The sequence below is a fragment of the Lissotriton vulgaris genome, chromosome 7, assembly GCF_964263255.1.
Source record: "Lissotriton vulgaris chromosome 7, aLisVul1.2, whole genome shotgun sequence".
In the NCBI taxonomy this organism is placed as follows: domain Eukaryota; kingdom Metazoa; phylum Chordata; class Amphibia; order Caudata; family Salamandridae; genus Lissotriton; species Lissotriton vulgaris.
In genome coordinates this window covers 1,398,575,597-1,398,601,994 of record NC_141695.1, presented here as the reverse complement: position 1 = coordinate 1,398,601,994, position 26,398 = coordinate 1,398,575,597, and the positions used below count along the sequence as shown (strand labels likewise).

The window sequence follows — 26,398 nt, the reverse complement described above, 5'->3', positions numbered from 1 at the left end:
TCGTCACGGTATTTTGTTATACCTTAAAACACGTTTATGTTTAAAAAACACCAGCGCGCGTGTACCCACCACATGTCTAACAAATTGGACCGACTTCCTCTAGGCCCTACTGTGATCTTCAGAATAGCACCAACCTCAGGGTGCTCACGCTGGCTGCGCAGTATATGTTACTGTATTTAAAATATAACATTGCAGATTGCACCCCCCATGGCACATTGCGTTCAGCTGTTCTACAAAGAAGACTGCCCCCACTAGCGCCGTTCAAGCACACATTAATTTACCATTCGCCCTGTTCCAGGCGCTGTCCCAAGGCTCGCCGACCGTCCTGCCGACGCACCCATCGCGCTGTTTCCAGGGGTACTCTCACGCTCGCTGGTCTCCGCCATTCACGCTGTTTCCAGGTGCTGTTCCAGGCGCTGTTCAAGAGCTCGCCTGGGCCGGCTGTAGCATGCTTCCCGCCGACGTCCCAGTCACGTTGTTCAGGGGGTACTTCCAAGCCGCTCAGCCACAAAGAGAGCTCGCCCTGACCGCCCTGCAGACGCGCCAACCGCACTGTTTCAGACATGCTCCTGTAAGACAAAGAAGATATTGAAAAGCCCCCCCCCCAACGCGAGGCCACCAAATTCCAAGACCTCCGAAGCGGCGCTGACCGGATTCATACGCCTGAAAAGACAAAACAGAAAATTAAAATAAAGCCTCCTAGTGAGACTGGATGGGAAAAAGCAATACAGCCTCCTAGGCTGGGAGGCAGGCCGCGGCGCGCGGAGTCAAAGAGGCAGACTCACGCACGCCACTGCCTTTTAATCCCTCTTTGGCCAGGCCGGATCTAACCAGCATGGCCTTTGTGCCATGGTGACCCGGAAGAGATTTCCATCACTTCCTGGTCACTCCGTGACCAATCTACGCTAAGCCGTGACAGACGGGTCATGGTGACGTGAGGGCGGACGCGCCCCAACAGCGCCAACGGGTACCGGGTGGGGGCGGAGCGCCCTGCCATACATGCGGCGGGGCCGATGTCGGCCCCGCCTTTTCTTTTGATGGCCTCGAATATAAGGTGTTAATTCACTTATATGAAGTTTCAGTGGTAGACTGGAGTAGCTTTTCCTCTGAAACATGCTCGCGCTTCATTATTGGAATTTGTAATAGCTGGCTAGCAATCTGTCTCTTTTCTGGTCACGGCACGCGGAACAGAGTCAGCGTTGGGTCGTTCATATGTGCGGAGGTATTCAGGGCATAAGTCTGCTGTGCCTGCATCAGCTGATGTATTCATATTGGTCTTGGTATTTTGGTGTGCGTTGTAGGAGAGTAGGGTCTGCTTCCTATGGTCACCGCCCCTTTTTGCTGTGATTCTCTGGTTTTTCGACTTTAGTGTGGCTGTGGGCCTGCTAATCAGGCCCACAGCCCAGCTGTTCTCTCTCTAAATTGGTACCATGTACTTTAGGTACATACCTGATTGGGTATTGGGTCACCTTTGGGAGCCCCTGTATACTGTACCATAGGTACCCAGGGCATAGGTGCATCCAAGGCCTACCAGGGGCTGCAGCATGTATTATGCCACCCCTGGCTGGCAATCTAAACTGGCACCACAGGCTGATCACTCAGCTTCGGTAAGGTGGTGTAATCATCCCTTACTTAGATATAGTATATCTATATCTACCTAATATATAGACACATAGTAACCTACAAGTCACTCCTATGGCAGGCCTTAACAATACTGGAGGCAGAGTGCTTGGTTTTATGTGAGAGGGTGCCCTAGCATGAGCTGTTTGGAAAGAAGGGGACCCCTATATACAATAGTGATACACTTGCTATACATAGGGAAACTAAACAGTTTGGTAAAGGTCTATAGTCAAGTGAAAATACAAAAATAATGAACCACAAACAATATAAACACCAATAAATACTAACAGATGAACTCACCACTCACTAATGTATAAGCATTATTTTATATATTTTTATGTATTCCTAATTAGGTCGCGAGACGATCCACCGAGAGTCAGGGGTCAAGGGCAGCTAATTATTCCTGTTTTCGTAACTTCTGATGAATGCGGCCAGCTATGGCTCTCGGTTAAGGTACGTGACAGCGTATCTCCAACCAGGTCCTGGTTGGAGATACGTCTGAGCATTTATCTCTGAGCCTTTGAAACTGCGCTGAATAGCTGACCTTGTTCAAAATGACCGCGCTGAATACCCGACCCTATTAACAGTGACAATACGGGATTAACATAAAGCCCGCTACTAAGCTTCTGCAAAAATCTACAAGGGAACTGACACCTTACTAAACTATGTAATATCACGTAGAAGGAATCCCAACCTTTAAGATATCACTTCTAATTCAAGTTTAAAAGGACGTGTAGCCTTTCTTGCAACCTATTTTAGTGCAATATATGGCCACCTGAAGAAGACTAGCCAGCCGAAACGCGCGTTGTGACCTACCTTGCCATATTGCATAAATCCCTTGTTGTGTCTCATGTTTGTCTGCTAATGGTTCTTAATGTCTATGAATTATAAACAATTTCATTCTGAACTATGTTATAAAATGAAAAAAGATATATTTGTACACAAAGAATATTTTCAAAAAAACGAAAAAAAGAATTTTTCTGACTAAATAAAAATATATAAAATAATGCTTATACATTAGTGAGTGGTGAGTTCATCTGTTAGTATTTATTGGTGTTTATATTGTCTGTGGTTCATTATTTTTGTATTTTCACTTGACTATAGACCTTTACCAAACTGATGAGCTGAGCCCCTCTGCAGCTTTCGGAACCATCTCCTTATAGCTGTTCTATGATATAGCCATACCATATACTCTTAAGTGCATTATATTCCTCGCAGGTAATGCTAACTTTGGTTTGGCTTTATCAAAACATGTAGTGTAAGGTGTCAAACACTTTGGAATACTACCCCACGCCAGTTCTGGCGGCGAGGGTAGCATTCCCCCCTTCTAGAGGGAAAAGACATGTAGTTACTGCTTTACCAGGTTAAAGTTAAACAAAGCCTCAGCATCACAAAATGGATGATGCTGCCACAGACACGAGTCTGACCTCCTGCAGCTGGGGGAAACTCCAGCAAGGGAGGCTTGAACAATAGGTTTCCGGTCGAGGGAGGTGCTAGCACCACCCCATACAGCCTGTAGTGTATTGGGGCAGGGTGGGTTGAATGGAAAGATGCTTTTCCAGACACTACCTGGGGCACACAAGTTGCTCCATGCATAGCCCGTTTCAAACCAGTTGCTGGGGCACTCCAGCCCACTCTGGCGCGAAAATGGGCAAAGGGAAAGGTGTGTAACCAACTTCTTCCCAGGTCCACCCATAGGAGAGACCTAGCAGGTAATTCAGCCCCTAAAATCAGTATAAAGATAGGAGCTGTGTCTAGAGACTTTAGATTATCCTGAACTGAAACTCTGAAATGAAACTCTTGGACCTTCGACGTTCTATATCGGCTAGAAGACTGAAGACATCTCCCTTGTCGTCAAGGAGTGACCACCCTGTGCAAACAGGCACCACCAGTAACTTGCCGGTCTGCTTTGTTGAAACTCCTGCTGGAACCCGAAAACTCAGCGACTCAGGAACTGGACTTTCAGACTTCCGCGACTCCGATCCACATCGACTGCAAAGCTGAGACCCGTGGCGGACACGAGAAACGTGGACCGGACAACCTGAACTTCCTGCATTTTGCTAACTGCTCAACTCCTGAGGTACCCTCGCAGTTGTGCATTGGGGTATGAGAAGCCCCAGACCCGAGCGCCATTTGCACCAAAGCTCAGCCCTCCACACTCCACGAGTGCCGCGTGGGACTTGCTCCTGCATTTCAGCTTGACGCGCCTCCCCGGTTGCTAGCCCACTGGCTAGTTAGCCCTCTGAAGACTTCTTTTTGAATTTACACTGCTGACCTGATTGCTCCAGGCTTGCTCAAGCTTCCCTGCAGAGGAGAAGCTCCCCAGACCTTGCTGGTCTGACTGGAAGCCAATCTTCACTTCCTGCATGGTTTGTAGTTGCCAAGGCTTTTTGGGTCCAATCTGGATACCGACGCCGCAGTCAACTAGATCATTCCTGGGACAGCTCAAATCCAGCTCCTGGTCATCGTCGACACCTCCTGGTCGTCGTGGCTGCAGAGACAAGCTTCACCTCTTCACCTGAAATCTCCTCAACATCGCCTGGTTCCTTCCTGGTCACTGGCTAGTGACCCATACTCTGTTCCCTCAGCTTTCAGGTTCTTCAGTTCCTCTATCCACCCTTGAATCCACCTTAACACTTTTCCCCTGGTCGCCTGCAGCACTTCTTCGCAGATCTCCATAGGAAACATCGACGAAACCCGACACCTATGCACCCGGCATCCCTGGGTGAGGTAACTCGAGTACACCGGTGCTCCCGTGGGTATCGGCTATCCAAGTGTCCTAATCTAAAGTGGTTTTGTCATAGTCCTTCCGGAAGTGCCCTAAATCTTTAACTTTGTAACTTTTACGTTCTCCATTCTAAGTCAATGGTAACTCGCGACTGTGTTTAGATACGGCACGCGTCTCCCGTGGGTCTCCTACTTCCTAACCTTGGTTGTCTAGTGTAGCCCCAGCGATTCCCTAGGCTCTAGGCATATTCCCTATTTCTGAAGTGGTTCTTATACTACTTACTTAGTATATGGTTTTTAGGCCCCTAGGGCAAAACTGTATTTGTGCAACTTATCATATGCTATTTAAGTAACTTGTGATTTACTTCGAATTCTAACCTCATAAAGAAGTCAGAGGGGTAGTGTTAGAAATAAATACATCTATATTTGATATATACCTTGTGTGGTGTCCTTTCATTTGGTATGCAAGGGATTATAATTGGTAAAACAAACAGCTTCACATGCTCTTTGGAGTTTAGCCTAAGACTGCTGGTCCATGCTACCACTAGGATAGCTTGTCTATAAGGTTGACTTTACAACCACCATCAATAAGGGTAGTTTAGACGAATGTACCATGTTACAACGCATACCATTACGACTACCTACTGTTACAACGCGACCATTACAATGCATACCATTACAACGCATAGCGCTTTGAGGTGCTGGCTAGTGTTAAGTATAATTTACTATTCTAACTCCAGTCCCCGTGGACACTAGGGAAGGTGTTGGATAGTAAATTATACTTATTCCCTATCCTAGAGCGCCCCCCAGCGCAATGCGTTGTAATGGTATGCGTTGTAAAAGTTGCGTTGTAACAGTAGGTAGTTGTAAAAGTTGCGTTGTAACAGGTGTATACCGTTTAGACTGGTGCAAGGTGCCCACTAGAATAGTGGACATCATATGCCAGGCTAACTTCTCACATGCGTGCTGGTGGGGAATTCTACACGTCACTTCATTTCCAATAACGGAGCTTTCCAAGATGTGAGACCAGCTGCAAAAGCCCCTGATACTTTCTAACAGTGCGCAATCCCAACAATATCCTGCTGGTAAACTGTTATTAGCTGACCATGTGCTCAGGCGGTCTACCACACTGGCTTGTGCAACTTGACTGCCATCTCTTGCAGCACCTGGCGATACCAGAAGACTGTTTACGCACCTGCATGTTAAGTTGGTAGTGTGAGGTCGGGAGCCATCTCTAAATGTATAGGGTGGCTATGCAATTTGCCATTGTTGCAGGTTTTACGCCTGCTGTGGAGGTTCCAAAGAGAATGTGGCGTAACAGCCAATTCTAAGCTTTTGACAAATAATGCATCCTTTGGAAAGTGAATCATATTAACCAATGTGGTTGCTTACACTTTGCAGCTCCTGTTGGGGGCCCGGGTGCTCAGCTTGTACTGATTAGGCACCACAGACCCAACTCTTGTTTTCAGGCACTTGCATTATCTCAACTTGGGCTACGCCCTCTGGGCATTTAGATACCTGCAGCTGCTGAGCTATAGGCATGATGTAGATTTTTACACAACTTGGGCTACTCCCTCGCAGCATTTACACTTGTATGTCATAGTTTGCACTGTCCTCTGCACTCATGGGCATGCTGCAGTTTCCAGTCATCAGTTTTTTTACCGCATGACATGCCGCTGCTACAACAAGGTAGTGAAATAAGCATTAGTATTTCCAATAGCCTTTGTGGGAGCATACATACAGTTGTGCAAGACCAGTGTAAAGGTGAGGTCTAGTGTCCATGCTTCACCAGATGTGCTTGAAGCAGTTGCTTCTGGAGCTGGTGCAGCCTTTACACACACGCGAGTTACCATAGGAATACAATGGGAACGAAAGAATTGGAAACTAGTTCTTTTAGGACACTTCCGGATGGACTAGGAGAAAGCTTCTGAAAACTAGGATATTTAATACCCACAGGAGCAACGGAGTACTCGCGTTACCTCACCCACAGAAGCCGGGTGCATAGGTGTCAAAGTGTGTTGGGTTTCGTAGCTGAATCCTATGGAGCCTTGGGAAAAGATGCTGCAGGCGACCAGGAGAGAAGTGTCCGGTTGGATCCAAGGGCAGATCAAGGATGAAGAGTACCTGAAAGCAGACGGGATAGAGTCTGGGTCACTAGCCAGTGACCAGGAAGGATCCAGGAAGGAACCAGGCGATGTGAAGCGATCAGGTGATATTGTGAAGCTTGTCTCTGCATCCACATAGACCAGGAGGTGTCGATGACAACCAGGAGCTGAGCACTGATTGTCCCACAAAGGATCGCGCTGTCGGCGGTGTCGGCTTCCGGATTGGAGTCAACAAGCCTTGGCAAAGGCAACCCACGCAGGAATCGAAGATGGCTTCTGGTGCAGACCAGCAAGGTCTGCAGGGCTTCTCCTTTTCAGGGAAGCAAGGGCCAGCCTGGAGCAATTAGACCAGCAGTGTAGATTTGTAGGTTTGTCGTCACAGAGGCCACTAGCCAATGGGCAAGTGACCCGACAGACGAGTTGAGCACAAAAACACTAGCAGGCCCCACGTGGCACTCGTGGAGTGTGGAGGGCTGTGCGACGGTGTAGAAGGTGCGCGGGTCTGGGGCTTCTCAATCCCCAAGGCACAGCTTCGAGGGTGCCTCGGGAGCTGCACAAGTAGCAAGGTGCAGGTTTTTCAAGATGGCCGGTCCCTCGTCTCTCGTCACCTGCACGGGTCTCAGCTTTGCTGTGGCTGTGGATCAGGCTCAAGAAAGTCTGGAAGTCTGGCTCTTGTTAGACTCTGTACTCGGGCTCCGGCGGGAGCATCGACAAAGTAAACAGCAGATCGCTGGATGGTGCCTGTTTGCACAGGGTGGTCACTCCTTGACCACAAGGGAGATTCTTGAGTCTTCTAGTTGCAATAGAATGTCGAAGGTCCAGAGTTTCGTTTCAAGTTTCAGTTCAGGATAAATCTCAAGTCTCTTGACTCAGCTCCTACCTATATACCAATCTGAGGGGCTAGATTACCTGCTGGGTCCCTCCTATGGGTGGGACCAGGGAAGGAGGTGGTTACACCCCTTTCCCTTTGTCCAGTTTCGCGCCAGAGCTGGGGCTGGAGTGCCCAGCAACTGGTTTCAACCGGACTATGCATGGAACACCTTGTGTGCCCCAGGCAGTGTCTCATTTCATTCAGCCCTCCCTGTCCCAATACACTATGTCCTGTCTGGGTGGTGCTAGCACCTCCCAAGACAGGAAACCTATTGTCCAAGCCTCCCTTACTGGAAGGACTCCCAGCAGCAGGAGGTCAGACTTGTGTCTGAGGCAGCAGCATCCATTTTGTGATGCTGAGGCTCTGGTTAACTTTAACCGGGATTAACAGGAACAACATGTCTTCTCCCTCTAGAAGGGTGGAATGCTACCCCCGTCGCCAGAATTGGCGAGGGGGTAGTATTCCAAAGCGTATGACACCTTACACGACATGTTTTGATAAAGCCAAACCAAAGTTAGCATTCAACCGCAAGGATGATAAAGCACTCAAGAGTATATGGTATGGCTATATCATAGAACAGCTATAAGGACATAGTTCCGAAAGCTGTAGACAGGCTCAGCTCATGCTAGAGCCTCATCTCACATAAAACCAAGCACTCTGCTTCCAGGATTGTTAAGGCCTGCCATAGAAGTGACTTATAGGTGTATATGTGTCTATATATAAGGTTAGATATAGGTATACTATATCTAAAGCAAAGGGTGATTACACCACCATGCCCCAGCTGAGTGATAAGCCAGTTGTGTCAATTTGGATGGCCAGCCAGGGGGGCATAATACATGCTGAAGCCCCTGGTAGGCCTTGGATGCACCTATGCCCTGGGTACCTAGGGTACACTATACAGGGGCTCATAAGGTGACCCAATATCCAATTGGAGATGTACCTAAAGTACATGGAGTCCTTTTTACAGTGAGAGCAGATAGCCTGGGGCCATGATTAGCAGGATCCCAGGCCAACTAAGTCGAAAACCAGCTAAACACTAGGCAAAAAATCTGGGGTAACCATAGTCAGGTATCCACCTTCATACACCAACCAATTAGCAAAATCATGTAGAAATGTGAAAATACATTTTTTGATTTATTTTACTTGTTATAAATTACCTGTAGGTTCTCACAATGTGTAATTGAGCTCAGACATGCCTGAGAAGTACGCTATCTTTAAACTAACGTGTGAAACTTGGTATTACATCTTTGAACTGCGATTACAGACTCAAACAAGATGTACTGGGTGCATTTTTAGATCTCGCTTGAGCCAGCGCATGCGCTCCTCTGGCAAGACATTTAGTGTGTGAGCTTTCAAAAGCCGACCACAGCTTTTTGTTTGATCTAGAGCGTGCGGTTTAGCGCACAGTTACGAGCCGTCATGGCTCATTAAGTGCATCGCTCGCGGGCACCCTTCCAGCCCACAGTCACGAGCGTGACATTCACGGCCACGCTGCCTTTTTTTAACTCCTTTCTCTCTCCCTTTTTACTCCTTTCTCTCTTCCTCTCTCCTTTTTAACTCCTTCCTCTCTCCTTGCTTCATTTGATGCATTGGTACGATCTGTTATAAATATTCATGAGACATAAAACTACTCTACCCGGTTCATCTACGAGGAGTCTGCGCTTTCCATACCAGAACGCTAGGCCGTAGGCTTCTTGCGCCATCGCAGAGCAGACACATCTTATTGTCATGTTGTACCTGCAGCTCAGCAGCTGTGTCTATGGGCAGTACCGCCACAACAGCCCTACAAACTGAGCAGCGGGGGTTGTTGGCCAGTTTACCCCCGTAACGTGCGTGATGGCGCCAGTTAGAAATGAAAGCCCAGTGCACCCGGCTGGAGCTGTTTAATAAGAGGAGCCTTTGTCGTGAAGCGTGGCTCTGTCCTTCTGGTAGTCCTTGTGTGCCAAAGATGAGCACCGAGCAGACCCCATTCAGGCCTTTAACTGAGGCATCCCTCTATTATGGGCGCTCGGCATGAAGCTTCGCATTTAGGACGCTCCAGGAAGTCTTCTGTTCCAATAAGCCCCGGGCACGAAGCCATAAACCAAAATTAGCCCCAAAAAGGATTTGTTCTGACTGTCGGGCAAGTTATAAGATCTGAGGATTTATGCTCAAAGGACAGATTAGTCAGAGAGCACTACTTCAAGTGGAAAACTCTGGGCTTTGCAGTGGAAATGTTCTCAATTCATTTAAACTTTATGGGTGTGCGTAAAATGCCAGGCCACACACACTGGCACAATTATCTTATACTGCCCCAAAACCGGTGGCATCACGGACAGAGAAATGATGAGAGGCTGCAGCACTACGCTTTTGAACAATCTCGACTAAATCAACTAAAACATTAACACAAATGATGCAACGCAGAAGGCTGTCTCTTTATTTGAGAGTAAAGCCTGTCACCATCGGACATTTTTTCATGTTATCCATATCTATTCAAATTAGGTTTAAGATTTCCACTCAAATTAAGCTTAATATTTCCACTTACATTAATACAATTTAATTTAACAGAAACAGAATGAAATAGAAATTCAAGCCTAACTTGTAAAAGTCACAAAAATATTTAGCAAACCCATCGGTGAACGTTAACAGTTACAGAAGTATATTTTGCTCAGTGTTCTTTGCAAAAGAAAAACAACCCACCCGAAAGAATAATGCATGTCTTCGTAACACAATAATTTCACTTGAAGCAGGAAGACAACAACCACGTGGAGTATGGGATATTTATTATGCACATTTGTCAACAACATTTACAGCACAATAACCTTTGCCAGACTCTATCATTTGCACTGCATACCCACAACCAGTTATGGCGAGGGTCACCTGTGCCACATGCTTTTTTTGACCCTAGTGATCACTGGTGCAAGAATATCAGAGAAGAATTTGATTAGCCATGACTACCAGTGTTCGGGCAGCGCCCTTTGGGACCTGCTGCATAACTAAATACTTATAAGGTCCCAAAGGCGAGAACTATTGGCTATGCCAAGGCTTGTTTTAATACAGTCAACCTGCTGTTAATGTGGTATGTATTAAGAGTTTGCTTTGCCTTTATCCAGGGGGGCTTTCAGAATTAGCATAATAGAGTAATAGAAACAGTTTATCTTTACAGGTCCCAGAAGTTGTACTGCGACTGATAAGCTCTACAAAGCATTATGCAATATTTTAAAGCATGACTTCAATATCACCCTTGTTTCACATGCTTCCTTTGTACAATTTTTTCTTGTTTACAGTGTTGCTCCATTTGTCCCCGTATTTTTCCTTAATTAGATCATGTGTCCCACAGGTTACTTTCAAGACGTTCTAATTTCACACCCTAGGTGCAAGATGGTCAAATGATTATTTAAATACAAAACTAGCAGTATTTTCCTTTCTAAGGGTTTTCGTATATGTACCTGCTAGTGTATGCAGATTGTTAATATGATCTGTAATTCTTTGTTTCAGAAAAAAAACGTTCATGTCTTTGTAAAGACTTTCTGCATGAGTAATGTCTGTGCTTTAAGTTTAAGAATGTATGGTTTGCGGTTGAGACTTGGGTGGGGCATGTGGTGGAATTTAATATATTTTTTTGTTTGGCCTTTGCCTAGAGCACGGACGAAGTTCTTGTCTCCTTCCACTGCTCATGTTTTCAGGACTATTTATTTTTATTTTTCTATAAGCATAGTAGAACTTGTGGTTTTAGGCCATCTCCATTCCTGTTGCTTCTTTGCCCTCTCACCCTTCTGCCCCACCTGTTTCTTCTCTACCATCTCCCTCCACTCCTTTTTTTAATTGTATAGCTCTTTAATCGCTGGTGGCACAGCACCCAGGATAATGTGTTGCATGATTACGCACTAATAATGTCCAAAGAGCGAGGCCTATTTGGCCATGCCAATGCTGGTTTATTTGTGTGATGGAGCCTGCACAGCAGCTTTCAGTGCTCCACCTTAGTGTATATTCTGCTTCTTCGCAAACTGTACCTGTTTTGTGCAACAGAGGCCTGCAGATCTGCTTTCCTTGCTCTACCTGTTTAGTGCAAGGTGCTTGCACTACTCTTTTTGTGTTAGAGGTTATTTTTCACAGGTCCTGCCCTTGCTCGCTGTTTTCTGTGTGTTGAAGGCTTGCCCTCTTGTTGTCGATGTAGACCCTGTTTTCTGTTGAAGAAGCTTGCATAGCTGCTTCATGCGCTATCCCTGTTGTAGGAAATGTCACTACTAATGCTGCCTCTGTTCTAAGCGAGGTAATCTTTCACTCCTGTTAGTACTGTTATTGTACTGGGTTTGCATTCAATAGTTTAAATATGGTACATTCTTAATAGTTTCTTTATTACATATTCTGCTTATGTCAGGAGCGGCCCATGCAGGAAAGAGCGATGGGCCGGTGGGTATTGGACAGACGACGATGAGGGAAAATCAAATAAATAATTCATTTTCCATCATTGCCGTCTGTCGAATACCCCTCACGCCTCCCCATGGATTTTACCTGCACAAGCCGTTCCTGGTTTACATGTTCTGTGACGTTGAATAGAATTAAAATGCAGGAAAGTTCCAAAGGGGTTTAAAAGTTCAGTTGGCTGGGGCAGAGAAGGGGGATATCATCTACTAATCCATGTGGGCTTTTCCTTGGAATGAAATACATTCAAAACTCCTTTCGCTACTCTATGTTTTTAGGTCTCGCTAGACGAAAGCAAAGCGAAGCTTTGCTGTCTAGGGAGACAACTGATGTCGCCGCTTTCCGGGGAATGTGGACTGCAGACTGTGACGAGCTTGTCCTCCTGGAGATTGTAGCTCGTGAACGCGCACGTCGCGTCGGCCTGCCTGATATTCCCATGCACAGAAAGTCTCCCGCACGCATGCGCACATTCACACACTGCATACACACACACGCACCCCCCTTAAAGAAAGGCTCACGCACGCATGCGCACATACACACACTGCATACACACACACACGCACCCCCCCTTAAACAGACACACGCACAGACAGACACACGCACGCACAGACACACGCACGCACAGACACACTACAACAGACACACGCGCACACCCCACCCCCACTCACCTCACCCCTCCTCTCCCTCAACATACTCACCTGTTCTGGCGGTGCTCGGCGGCGGTTCTGGCTCTCGGGCGGCGGTAGCGCTTTGCGGGGCTCTCTCACCACATGAGAGCCCCGCCTTCCCCATGCGCCCGGCCGCTCTTCACCCGGTCCCCCATCTCGGGACCGGGACTCGATCGGACAGTGGCTTTTCTCTCGCGCCGCGATGGGGGCGGGACTTCCGGTTGGGGCCGCGCTGCGATTGGCCGGCTACCCAACCGCTTCCGGGTCGTCGCAGGCAGCGCGGCGGCCCGGCGGGAACTTGTTAGGGAAGTTGTCAGTTATGCGATCAACCGGCATTGCAGGGTCAAAACTAAGAGAGATCCCAGGTGAACACTGACAGACTTTGAGTCTCAACGCAAACAGCTGGAAGAGTCAGCTGTCACCCTAAATCAGCATTACACAAAAAAAACTCAGCCCCACTGTTTGATTGCAATACAGTACATGAGGGTTGGTGCAAGCTGGCAGAGATGGAGATGGAAGTCACGACTCTGAATCCCCTTTACACGGAACATGCTAAAGATAATGCGCTTTGTTGAGGAAGCCCGTAAGACAAATGTTTGTCATGCTATCTTACATAGCTTCAAGACTGGGGTGCCTGCTGCGGCCTCGTTGTGTGTGCCCGGCTTGACATTGACATCAATGCTCTGCCCGGAGCAGGTGGGGGCGGGCAGAGGACTCCTGCACATCACTGCAGCAACTGCCCGGAGAAGGCCTGCCTGCCGCAGTGTGGGTGGGAGAGGGAGGCTGCGGCTTCCTGTAGTGTGTGCAGGACGCCGGGTTTCTGCTAGCTGACGCTTCGGTGCCCTGTCAGGTGCATGAAACGATAAATAAATGCAATTACTCTTCAATACAGAGGCAACGCTGGCACAGAATGGCAAAATGTACCTGCTGCGCGTCCCTCCTTCTCTCTGCTCCCCTCAGCAGCGTCCAGAAGCCTTTGGTCGCTGAAGGACCCCTGTCATCCAGCCATACCAAGGGGGCTTTTTGGTGAGTAGACTTCTACCCCCTTCCAGTACACGGTGGCTTTGGTGAGTAGACTTCCGTCGACGATAGCCTCCCGGCCTGTACCTACGTCACTGACACGTCGCTTCCCGTGTCTTCCTTCTGAGCTCCTTCTCGCGCACCGCGGATGTTCCCGTGAGTAGGTCCCCGCCTAGGACAGCCACTTGGCCTAGATCAGTGTTTCATCGGTATATCGATTCTGGCGGCTCCGTTCGATGATCGCGTATTGTCCCTATTGCAAGAAGAACGGCCACGTTGGGCGTCCGTAGCAACCACTCTGTATCACGTGACCACCATATCATGCCACCTCGTCATGTTTTCGTCTGTATTTCGATTCCCCGCGGAAGACAAGGCATTGAAATACTACTGCATTTCGCATTTTAGGATAATACATATTTCGATTTCTTTCCAAAATAGATATGAGGGAGGAATAGACATATAGTATGTGCCGTAAATTGAGGGCTCAGAATATCTCTTTCTTGCTTTAAGTAAGCGAACGGAGGTGTACAAAGTTAAGCTTAATAAAAGTTAGATTTTTGTGCCGCAAAATAACCGAAAGCGTTGAAAAACGGGATAATCTACAAATCTGACTCAAGTCATGGACTATTGGGGTACAGTATATTTTGAATACTGGATAATGCGCTTTCCTTACATATTAGGACCAGAGATGTAATTGCAAGTTATCCTGGTGTTCCATGGTTGTTGGTAAATTGGTAATTAGGTTTGTATTTGCTTTCGAGAAGAAGCTCAGAAATACAGCATTTGACACGGTGCTCCAGTTTACTCTCTTGAGCGACTGAAATACAGAGAGCGGTGTTAACCGTTTAGCAGATTTTGGTGCTCCTGTTGGAACTGTTTCTCTATAAAACATTCTGAACGAGGATTTCAATTTGGACGTTATGAACAGATGTGATACTACAAAAAGGACAGACCTAGAAGGTTTAAACCATAGCGGTTTATTTTCCGCTTATAAATCATCCAGTAATCGGCTAATATAGTCAACAATCAGTGAATCAATGTTTCAGAGTGCAACGCTCAGTTAAGCTACAGAATCAGTCAAGGAACTCAGTAAGGTTTAGCTCAGCAAAATACAGCGTGTAAAACGGCAGAGCAATCCAACATGGATTTGCCTCCTAAGGTCAGTGGGAAAGGGGTCTCTAACACACCCAAACAAGCATTTGGAATGTAATAGGTCTCGCAGTTGTGAGAGTTTGAGCTATTGGCATTGTAAATGGCACATGCCTTTTATTTACGTGTTGGTTTTTAAAACATAAATGAAAGGCATTGTAATTTACAATGCCAATAGCTTAAACTGTCGCAAATGCGAGACCTATTGCATTGCAAATGCTTGTTCTGTTATTGGAGCACCAACACTTTGACGCCTGCCGCTGGCGCTAACACAATGTGTTCTGTTAGGTGATACAACTGCTTAGTACAAACAAGATATGATCTAATGAAAACACAACACAATCATTTGTTTAATGTAATCAATACTTTAAACAAATGATTGTGTTGTGTTTTCGTTAGATCAACTCCTGTTTGTACTAAGCAATTGTATCACGCAAAAGAACACGTTGTAGCTCATACTCTATAGACCCAGGTTTTGAGGGACACAGGGATACAGGGCAACCCCATTATCTTTAATGGCCTGCACACTTACAACTGTATATCCCTTTGTGTGCACATGAAACTCCTAACAGTGCCACCTGTGCAGCAGCTGTATGTGTAAATGAAGTTTACTCGAAGCCGCAGACTTTTGCTGGGGCATTTACTTGTTGGTGGGTGACGGACTACTACGCCCAGAAGCCTTTGAATCACCCTCACCTGTGCCTCCATTGCTCTGCCTCCCATGCTACATAGGGGCTTGCGGCCCCCGCTTCATGGGTAGCGCTCGAAGCAGCTGACTTTTGCTAGGGCATTTACTTGTTGGTGGGTGACGGACTACTACGCCCAGGAGCCTTTGGATCAACCTCACCTGTGCCTTCATTGCACTGCCTCCCCACGCTACATAGCAGCTCGCGGCCCCCGCTTCGCGGGAGCCGCTCGAAGCCGTGAACTTTTGCTGGGGCATTTACTTGTTGGTGGGTGACGGACTACTACTCACAGAAGCCTTTGAATCACCCTCACCTGTGCCTCCATTGCTCCGCCTCCCCGCGCTACATAGCGGCTCGCGGCTCCCGCTTCGCAGGACGCGCGCGAGCGCGTGCCGGGAGAAGCCCGGGTCAAGGGCGAGCCCGTTTGAACCCATTCGAGCATGGACGAGGACAGGACGGGGCCGCTCCCTTTATATTACTAACTCAACCAACATACGAAGGTTAGGACCCGAATGCTGGAACACTAGACTGTCTTGGTTACCTCTGTTTCTTTTTTGCATTCTCGCTGTAATTTATCACTGGAGTAGCTGTTTAGCAACCCCTGCAGTAATGGCTACCGCTAAGGTAGGGAAAGGCAGGAAGTCCATACCTGGCGGGTCGATTGTGGGCACATTGGACCAATTCCTAACCAAGGTATCTTCCGTATTGGCCCATGAAATAGAAATGACTGAAAGGAGGTTATCCCTGGATCCCGTTTTCGATAAACTGTCGTCCATGGACAGGTTGGCCCAGGCACCCTCGCCAAAGCGTTAATCAACTTTAAATATTGCTTCCACAGGCAGCGCAGGCGATGGTAGCCAGCTACCACAAGTTGTCGGAGGACTGCCCAGTTCTTCTGCTAGCAAGGATGCCACACCAGCTGCTCTATGCGTTTCTCCACAAAATCACGAGCACCCTGGATCATCAACTCTGAGACTGCAAACACGGTCTGCAAGTAGTTCTAACAAGAATATGGGGGCTAAACACTCTGTACTGGATCCAATACTTAAAAGGAAGCGTGGAGGAGCTCCTTTGAAAAATAGAAAAGCGAAAATCCAGAAATGTAGTAATGTGGGGGAAAGTCCAACAATAAGAACATCAACCAGTTCCGAATTAGGTCAGCTACCTGTACAAGTAACCACGGCTATATCAAGTACTGGTGATGTGTTCCCTACCATGGATGGAGCAGATTTTTGGGTTAAAATGGAAAATATATTTACTAAGACATGTCTTCCTTTTTATGACAGACTCAATTCTATAGAAGCTAGACTTTTGCATCTTGAACTACTGTTTGCTCCCACCTGGGCTAAGGATCCTATACGGGAGGATGGTGGTATTGGAAATGCAGATAGGCCAACATATGTAGTTTGTAACTTGTCTGCCCCAATAACGTGGTGGTATTATCCCCCCATTGTATCATCCAATGTACCTCTACCTCAATCTAGCGAAAATGCTGTGACTAATGACAGGCAGAAGTGTGGAGAATGGGGGGTAGAAGGGCTGAGAATCAACAACTCCCAGTGGAAGGCCCCATAACTTATGATGTATCGAAGAAAGTATTACCACGCATAGATCGTCCTCCCGAGTCGATACCGTACGTCGTGGTGCTTGTAGGGGTTTCAGTTTTGAGCCATGGAAAAGTGGAGGACTATAGTTAGCTCAAAAATAAATGCATTCATTGGCTGAACTATAACAGGCCACTCCCCAATCAGGCATCAAGCGAAATCCTTTTTGCTCGAAGAGTGGACTGGGTGGGGCCTCTGAAAAAAAACACCACAGGTGATTGCGTTGTAATTAATTTTAGGAACAGATGGGCTGTTGAGCATATATGCAACTGGGACCTGGCATATCCAGCAAAGCAAATTCAATCCCTTCCCCTATCCCATTTTTAGCCTGCTACTCTTAATAATCTTAATTACAACGTTAATAGAAGAGGGCAGTTCCCGGGGAATTGGGATAGTCAGGGACGTATTGTCCAGGCAGGTTATGCCAATTGGAAGGGAGAAAATACCTATATCCCTGTATTGGCTACATTTTCTGAAAACAACAGATTTAGCATTTTGGACCAAGTAGACTGACGGTTGCGGAGAAGCCAGGTTCTTTTTCCTAATGCTGATGAACAGGGTCCACCAGAAGTCAGGGAGGGTTTTGTGACAAATTAATGTTTTATCGCCCTACCTAGCTCTCAGGGGGGGAGAGTGCCCCTGAGGCTAATAGGGAACACGAATAGGGGGTAGCAGGAGCAAGTATGCTGGGGTACTACTAGGTGCTTCATCTCCAGAAACTCAGGAGGGTGCAAGCAGTGTTGTAGTTCCCTCTGCAGCGGGAAGGGTCTCCGATAGAGAACTAAGGAAGAAGGGGCCGAATTGCAGTAGGGTGGGGATGCGCATTGATGGCTCATTTGTTGGGGATGACAGTCGCACCATGGTACAGATGAATACTCAAGTAGGGGAGGCTAATGGCAATATTACGATTCTCTCCTGGAATTTGTCTGGGATTAAAAATAAACTATCTTTCCCAGATTAGGGCTCGTTTGTAGAGAAGTGTGATGTCTGTCTAATGCAGGAGACATGGGCTTTGGAAGACTATCAGAGAAGAGGGTTTGCCACCTTTATCATACTGGCCACAATGAAGGGTAGGGGTAGACCATCGGGCGGCTTAACCACCTGGGTGGGATGCACCTTGGTATCAAAGCAGAGCAGATACCAACAAATTCCCTGGAAGTGCAATGTGTCCTCTTAACACTGCCAGATAATATCCAAAGTGCCCTACTTAACATCTATTCTAGGCCAGTGCAGAGTGGGCAGGAGTCTGGAGCAATTGAACACATGAGACAGTTTATTTTGACTCTTGACCCAGCAGTTATCCTAATAATAGCGGGTGACTTTAGCTGCCAGTTTGAGGCCCTAACTAACGCAAGATCGGTTGGCCTAGACGATGAGGACCAGTTCTGGCATATCTCGGAACCCCAGATTCCACCAGTTAGAGCATGGACGCCTCTGGTCCTCCAAATAAATTCTCTTACCCTTTCATCTTCCCTGAGGGCATGTAATGGGAGGACAAAATCGGACAGACCTGGCCTATCCACCTTCAATAGAGAAGGACAAAATTCGACTATTGATTATATTTTGGTTGAAGCCAAAATATGGGATAGGGTACTGGACTTTAGGATTCACCCGAGAAAGGACAGGGATCATAACGCCTTAGTTATGACACTCAAACCAGGGAGCTGTGGCCTGTCTAACCCCGCACTAGTGACCAATCGATTACAACATCCATTGTCGCTACACAATAACAGGCGGAGAGTAAAGTGGCACCACATACAGGGCTCTCCAAGTAAACTAGCATACATTTACCAGCAGGTTGTGCCAGACATAGGTGAAATGGGTGAGATCGAGTCAATGGACATGCAATCAGGGATGGGAGATAGGCCTTTAGAAATACACAAACAGTTGACCTCCAAATTTTTTGATGTGTCCTACCCGGAAGAAAGCAAAAGGGCAAAATCTGCCCCAGTCCATTTGTGGTATAATGCCAATTGCCACAAAGCTAAAGCAGATTTGCTAAATGCTGTAAAGGCTAAAGATAAGCCAAGTATTAAGCTTTGCCGGCTTAAGTACAAGCGGATTATCCATTCAGAAAAGAAAGAGTGGGAAGGTGATCGATGGGAGGAACTCAGAATTGCCCTCAAGTCTAAGGTCTTGAAATCATTCTGGGCAATAGTTAGTTCTGGGGGGAGGGAGTGTAGATCAGCGATAGAACCCAATATATCCCCAGCAGTTTGGGAAGCTCATTTTGGTGCTCTGTATGCAAATTTGGGCGAAGAAGGTATTTCAGCCTTGAATACAAGCCTCCTCCATGAGTATCGATTGGAGGGGGTTTGTGAGATCATTCCTCAAGAGGTTAAATCCGTCATCTCTAAGCTATTACCAAATATGGCGCCCGGCTTAGACAAGCTCCCCGGGGATTTATTCCGGTCCGAACCAAAAATCTGGCCACCATACCTGTGTGTTTTGTTTAATACCATCTTAAAGGGCAAGGATCCACCGGACACCTGGCATGGTGCAGAGATAGTCCCAATCCATACAAAAGGTTGTCCTCTTTTACCATCCAACTATAGGCCTATCAGCCTGATAGATATTTCCCAAAAATTGATGGGACGGATTATTTTAGACAGAGTCCAGGGCTGGATTGAGGAAAATTAGATTTTGAGTCCTCTGCAGGCTGGCTTCAGGACATGTACATCGACATTTGACCAGATCTTCAGTCTTCAGGTCCTATATTGGAAAACTGTGAGTGTGGCAGCCTCTATCTCATATGTGTTGACCTGAAGTCTGCGTTTGATCTGGTCCCTAGGGGAAAACTTTGGAGTGTACTGTGGGATCTTGGCATCCCACCAAATCTTTTGGAAGTGCTAATGAGGCTCCATACAGAGACTTATGCACAAGTTAGGTGCGGGAAGTATGGTGAATTGTCAGCTTGCTTCCCGGTCAAACAGGGGATGCGCCAGGGCTGTGTGCTGGCCCCCACACTATTCTGCCCATATATTAATGGGCTTATAGATCACCTACTTGGAGTTAAGGACATCGATGCCCCGAGGCTATTATCAGGTAGGCTGCCCGCGTTGATGTTCGCGGACAACACTTTGTTGCTGTCCAAGACATCAACGGGTATCCAACACATCCTGGACGGTTTTGCTGATTTTTGTGCATTGAGAGGCCTTGAGATAAATTTAACGAAAACTAAATTTATGATCTTCAACCCTCCTAGGTTGACCCGCCCAAACCCGCTTTAGGACGGTACTCCCCTGGAGAGAGTAAAGATTTTTGAGTATGTGGGCATTACCCTATCGGAATACCTGGAATGGGATACCCAGTTAGCAAAGGCAGCGCTAAAGTAACCCAAGTTTAAGCCAGCTGCCCCTGTCATCGAAATCTATAAACTACAGGCCAGGGTGGCCACGATATATGGGGCGAACTCTGGGGGCACCAAAAGCCTATCAACCTCATGAAGGTAGAGCATACATTCATGAGGAATATGTTGGGACTTCCGGTCAGTACCCCACTAGCACCCCTTCGTATGGACCTAGGGCTACTCCCTATTGAAGAGGAAGTGGCATTACGTCCACTTACGTATTGGAGAAGATTATGGTCAGTTCCTGAACTAGCATCCTATAGAAATGAATTTAGGGACATCTTGGCTACTATGAGATGCAAGAAAACACTTTGGTTAACACATATTAAGGTAACAAGCAGTAGGATTGGATTGCCCAAGCTCTGGGAAACATCAGATGTAGCATGCCCAGCAATAACTAGGGTCGACATGGTTCGTCATTATAGGCATCATAACTTATTGTCTGTGCATGAGAATTCCACAGTTGGAAGATAGACATTTGAGTTTCTTAGAGTCAAAGAAGAGTACAGAAAGGAAGACTTCCTAGACTTGATTTATCCATCATTAGCGAGGAAATTATACATGCAATTCAGGATGGGCAGTCTGTCTCTCATGTCGTTTACTAGCAAATGGGACGGTAAAAATAACACTGAGTGTCCAGCATGTAAACACAATCTTGAAAATTAAACTCACGTCTTCTTTACCTGTCCGGGCTATTGTGCTGCTCGTAAACGTTGGGTGCTACCTATTTGTAGAAACCTAGGTTTTGGACACTGCTCCCAAGCTCTTAGAGTCCTGAAGTACGACACCCACCCCCCCTATTGTTTTTGCCATCTCTCGTTTTTTAAACGGGATGTGGCATAAACGTACGAGTTTTTTAAAATAATCGCCTACTGTGGTGAAATTGTTCTTCGTTTTATATTTCCGGCTAAAGGGAAAGTATTGAGTGGCATAACAATTTGATAGCTGGAATATTAGCACAAAACTTAATGATCATTGTCGATAACTATGTTATATTTGAACTTGATTTTATGATGGGTTGAGAAATGTATAGTTTTAACCTTGTTAATAATGTATATATATGATTGTCCCTGTATTGTTTAATGTTATTTATTCATTCTATTGTCTGTATGTACGTATTTTATTTTGCACTTTTATGGTCCGCTGTGACCAAAATAAAGTTATCGACTGACTGTAAATGAAGTTGTCGCTGCTGCTTCCAGACCTTTATATGTTCCTGTTAGAAATTGGATTTTTGGTCGGCTAGGGCATGTGCCAAAGTCCGGCAGAAACCACCACTCTAGTCAGGATAAGGGAGTTACACTCCTAAAATAACCCCTTCTACCTCCCTTGGTGGGTTGGCACGAGCAGCCAGGCTTATCTTAAAGGCAGTGTGTAATGCATTTGCACATAACCAACAGTAATACAGTGTAAGCACTACAAAAGGACAACATGCCTGTTTAGAAAAATATCCAATATTATTTATATATTAAAGACATGACCCAAAACTATAAAAATCCACAATACAGTACTTAAAAATCTTCAATTATCAAAATTTGCTTGAAAAATAGTTCCTTGATGTCGATAGCTCTTTCTGGGGCTATCACGGCGTAGTGAGCAAACATATCCAAACAGTTCTGTCTGACCGCTGTGCCCTTTGAGGTGCAAGGAAATCTCCTCCCCTTCACCAATTGCAGCCCAGGTCTATTCAGCCCTTTCCTGACTCACCTAGAACTATCAGAAGCCACTTCTGCTCCCCAGCCTTCTGTCATGCAAAACCCAGACAGGCATTCCACAGTCCAGCAGAAGCATACGGGATGACTGAGCATGAAAAGACCTTCTTTCTAAAAGTGGTGTTTTCAAACACAGAATGTAAAAATCACCTTCACTAAAAGATGAATGTTTAGATTCTGAGTTCAGGAATACAAAACTTTATTTTCCTACCTAATTCCCCGGACCAGTTGTGTTTATAAGATGTTAAAAACAAACTCTCCATTTTTTCCTATAGGGAACAGGTAGCCTTGCTATAACGAAAAACGAAATTGGCTGTAGTTCACTATCAGGACATGCCACACACACCAGGGCATGTCCTACCTTTCACATACACTGCACTAGGCCCACTGAGCTACCTTGGGCCTACCTTAGGGGTGGCTGACATGTAAGAAAAGGGAAAGGGAGGTACTGGCAAGTCTGTGTACTGGCCAAGTTGACATGGCAGTTACAAACTGCCACAGACTCCGCAATGGCGGGTCTGAGTGACCTTTTTATGGGCCGTGTGTGTCGGTGGCACAATCCCGTGCTGCAGCCCACCAACAGCATGTGATTTACAGGCCCTGGCACACACAGTGCACTTTACTAGGGACTACCACACAAATCAAACAGGCCAATCATTGAAACACCAATCCTAACACATGTTAACACATGAGCACTTGCACTTTACCACAGATTAGCAGTGAGAAAAGTGCGTAGAAACACTAAGCCAGCACATACAGAGTCAGAATCGGGAGGTCAGAAAGCAAAAAACTCAGGAAAAACACTCCAACAGTTGCCAAGTCTTAGCAGTTCCCTAGAGGGAAAACCTGCTCTGGTGCAGCCTTCGCTATTGCATCCGGGTGCAAGTGCTTTTGTCTTTCTCTCCACTTTTATCACAGCAGCACCCATTTCAAGTGTTTTCTGCACGGCCATGAGAATCATATTTGTGGCAGAGCTAATGCTGGTGAAAAAGCCAGAGATGCTGGACTCTTTACACTTGCACCTATAATGTCATTACTGCTGGCATCCTTTCCGTTTAGGATTACCATGTAAAGAATTGTAGTTCCAGTAAGGTACAAATGTCGTAGCACATGGCAGGCATTAGTTTGTTATTTCTGAAGATAGACCCCTGACTTTGACAGTCTTGCCTTACCAGAGTCCCCATTGCATATCAGTGGGGTAACCCAACAATAACCGGAAGGACTTGGGTAAAGGGTAACATGCAACAACAGTGGTCCAATCAGAGAGACCAACAGAAAAGTTAAGACTAAACTAATTAGGTCATCCTAATTTCATTAGTCTAAACCAACCTCCTCAGTCTTGAGGTAGGGGATAAGCAATTACTTCTATCAATAAGTAATAGAGTATACAATAATACCAATGCTTATCACACACAAAGAAGTAAATGCGTGAGTTTTTTATGTTTGCAACTTGACAGTGTAATTACATTATTTACATCCTGTCGCTCCTGATAGAAAGATAAGAGAGAAAAGGTGCTCAAAAAGAGTGCCAGTGTAGGAAATTTTAGTTTGAGAATGAAAAGAGGAAATGGTCCTCATATATATGACGTAGCCATCATATACAAGCCTGACTATTACATTTATTTGTACATTATAAATGTGATTTTATTGTATAGGGATAATAGTTTCAATCATAGTTGGCCATTTTATGGAAGAATAATCCAATCCAGGTTTTGTAAAATGTTGGGGCCCGATTCATAGAATGAACTTAAGACTAAATCCTAAACTTACTACTATTTGGTATTCACAGAATGCACTTACTACTTTCGGGATTCACAAAGTGAACTTAATACTTTCGGGATTCACAGAATGAATTTACTACTTTCGGTATTCACAGAATAGATTTAAGACTACTAACTTTACGTCCGCACTTGGGCCGGAAATTCCGCCCCGGAGGTGGAGTTTCTGGCTTGGGGGCGGAGCTTACGACCTGGAGGCAGAGCTTCCGGGCCGGAGGCGGAGCTTCCGGCTCGGAGGTAGGTATTTAGCCATGGCTGAAATCTCCACCTCTGGGCCGTAAGCTCCGCCTCCGGGCCGTAAGCTCCGCCCCAATCCAGAAACTCCGCCTCCGGGCCGGAATTTCCGGCCCGAGAGCGGACGTAAATTTAGTAGTCTTAAATCTATTCTGTGAATACCGAAAGTAGTAAGTTCATTCTGTGAATCCCGAAAGTAGTAAGTTCACTCTGTGAATCCCGAAAGTAGTAAGTGCATTCTGTGAATACCAAATAGTAGTAAGTTTAGGATTTAGTCTTAAGTTCATTCTGTGAATCGGGCCCTTGAAGTTTTGACCCAAAAAAAAGGGAGAGGGGCCAGTTAGAGCCTCAACAGCAGGTCTTCGTCAGGACTTAGTGACAGAATGGAAGGAAGCAGCCTATTGGGTAAAGGGGAACAATTTACCTTATTTAATTATAATCAGTTTAAAATATGTGTGTATTAGTGCCAACTATTTCCAAAAGAACAACTCATTCTTACCTGGAGTATTCAGCCCTCTGGTGAGGTAGCTCCAAAAATATTCAATAGACAAGGGCCAACTGGCTTCTTGCCTAAAAGGGATAATGAACAAGACCCTAGAGAATGCAAAGGAAAGGACCCACTATTAATCGTGCTGTCCGGGTTCTGACGGAAACAAGGAAACTGCCTGACTATTAAAAACATAGCTCACCTTATGTAAAGTACCGGCCGCCACATTAGGACTTCTAAAGTCAATGCGGCAGTGGATTACTGGCTGCACCAGGAAACAGTTGTTCCCTGGTGCGCCACAATACAATATGCTGAGCGGGGACTGGCACAGTCCTGATCAACATATTACGAGTTTCTGGACCACCAGCCTTTTCATGGTGAAGCCCATCCATGAGAAGGCTGGCGGTGCAGGAACAAAGAGGGCCTTACAGGGCCCCCATGGCCACCCCGCCATGGGGATACATTCAGGAGGGCACAGCATTCCCCCCCCCCCCCCCCTGTCGGTACACGCACAAAGTTCCAGCACAATGTGGACGTTCATGCCGAACTGGACATTTTTTGCTGTTCCCATTGTGGTGCATATTTTCCAGTATAAGTATTTGGCCCATTATATGGTAACAGAAATTAAATGAAGGTGCACGGCAGCCCAGCTGTCTGTGTTAAAAGAATACCCTGCTTCATGTGAATGCGGCTCACTAAAAACTAATCTAAAACAAAAAGAATGTGCACGTTGACTAAAGCATGACAGGTATGCAGTTTGACGTGCCTGCGTCATAGCGGGTGCTTGAAGGTCTCAAGGGGTCGAGGAAAAACATTCCCATCTCTGTGTGCAACAATGTACTGCATCAAAATGCAAAATTCATTTAGAATGTGTCTAGAGGCTGCTTAAAGGAATTGAATGAATCATAATTACGGCTCAGAAAACAAGGGGGCCGCGGGCCAAGAGAAAGCGAATTCCCCTTTGACTCACGAAGGAAAGTTATGCAGTGTGACGTGTTTGCGTCAGTGCAATTGATTTGTGGTGGTAGGCTTTCAGGGGCACATTCCCTTCTAGCATGTACAACAATGCATGACACCGGAATGTTTTTAAAAAGTGTCACACAATGAAAATGGCAAGAGCTAATTACAAAAAACATTGCCGTGTCCCAGGGTAGGGCACTAAATAGGGAGCTGATATTTCCACGAAAAGATGATGTAGGTATATAATATTTGTATGTTTAAGTGCTCAAATTCATATTGAAAAACTATAACAACATTAATAAATAACACTGTGAGAGGAGTAAAAAGAGAAAATGCACATCGGTCCGACAGATTGCCGAAGAGTTCATTATTAAAAAACACTTTAAACATGTATGCAGTTTGACAAGAAATAGAAAGTATGCATCCGCAGAAGTAAATTAAAAAATAATTCGCTTTTTCAGTGCCATAACGGCGAAGCCCCTATGGGAGGACATTTCAAAATATAGTATAATATTGTTCTTAGTACATTGTTCTTGTTCTGGAAGCCATGTGAAGTGTTGCCCAAATAAACCAATAACAGCCATTAAATGCAAATCATGCATGAGTATGCAACAGAAAAGCCTTCGGAATTTACCTGTTTAGATATCCTAACAATAGATATTTAGGCAAACACAAATTCAGTGTTAATACATCCATAAGAAAGTGTTCATATAGGTGGCGCATTGGCTGAAGTTGTGTTCTGAGACCCCTTTAAAGTTACACTCAGTCATCCATCCAGCACCTTATAAGACACACTGCACTTGAGGCTGGTGTTAGTTAACCATTATTCAAATCCAACACCTGTCTGGATATCTCCTCATACTCATTCAAGCGGTGGGCTACAGTATTCAAAAGGTGGCTACAATTACACACCTGCACGTTAAGGATGTTGGTAAAGTTCCCGCCTCTGGACTTTGTATTGATTCTCTCAATCACCCACCATCTCTTACTGTCTATGGGATGGTTCAAGGAGGTAAAGTGTTGT

General features: G+C 46.0%; 1 protein-coding gene across 2 annotated transcripts in view; it reads left to right on the top strand.

Annotated features, from left to right (window-relative positions):
- Positions 1 to 26,398, top strand: part of LOC147705715 (sulfotransferase 1 family member D1-like) — a 346,408-nt gene that overhangs the window by 134,055 nt on the left and 185,955 nt on the right. The window contains exon 1 of one of the 2 annotated variants that reach the window (XM_086932142.1): positions 1,974 to 2,073. The exons of the other annotated variant lie outside the window; for it this stretch is intronic. Coding sequence (XP_086788268.1) covers positions 2,042 to 2,073 — 32 coding nt within the window. The 5' untranslated portion in view covers positions 1,974 to 2,041. Of the gene's footprint in view, positions 1 to 1,973; positions 2,074 to 26,398 lie in introns of those variants that run through there. 2 annotated transcript variants of the gene reach the window in all.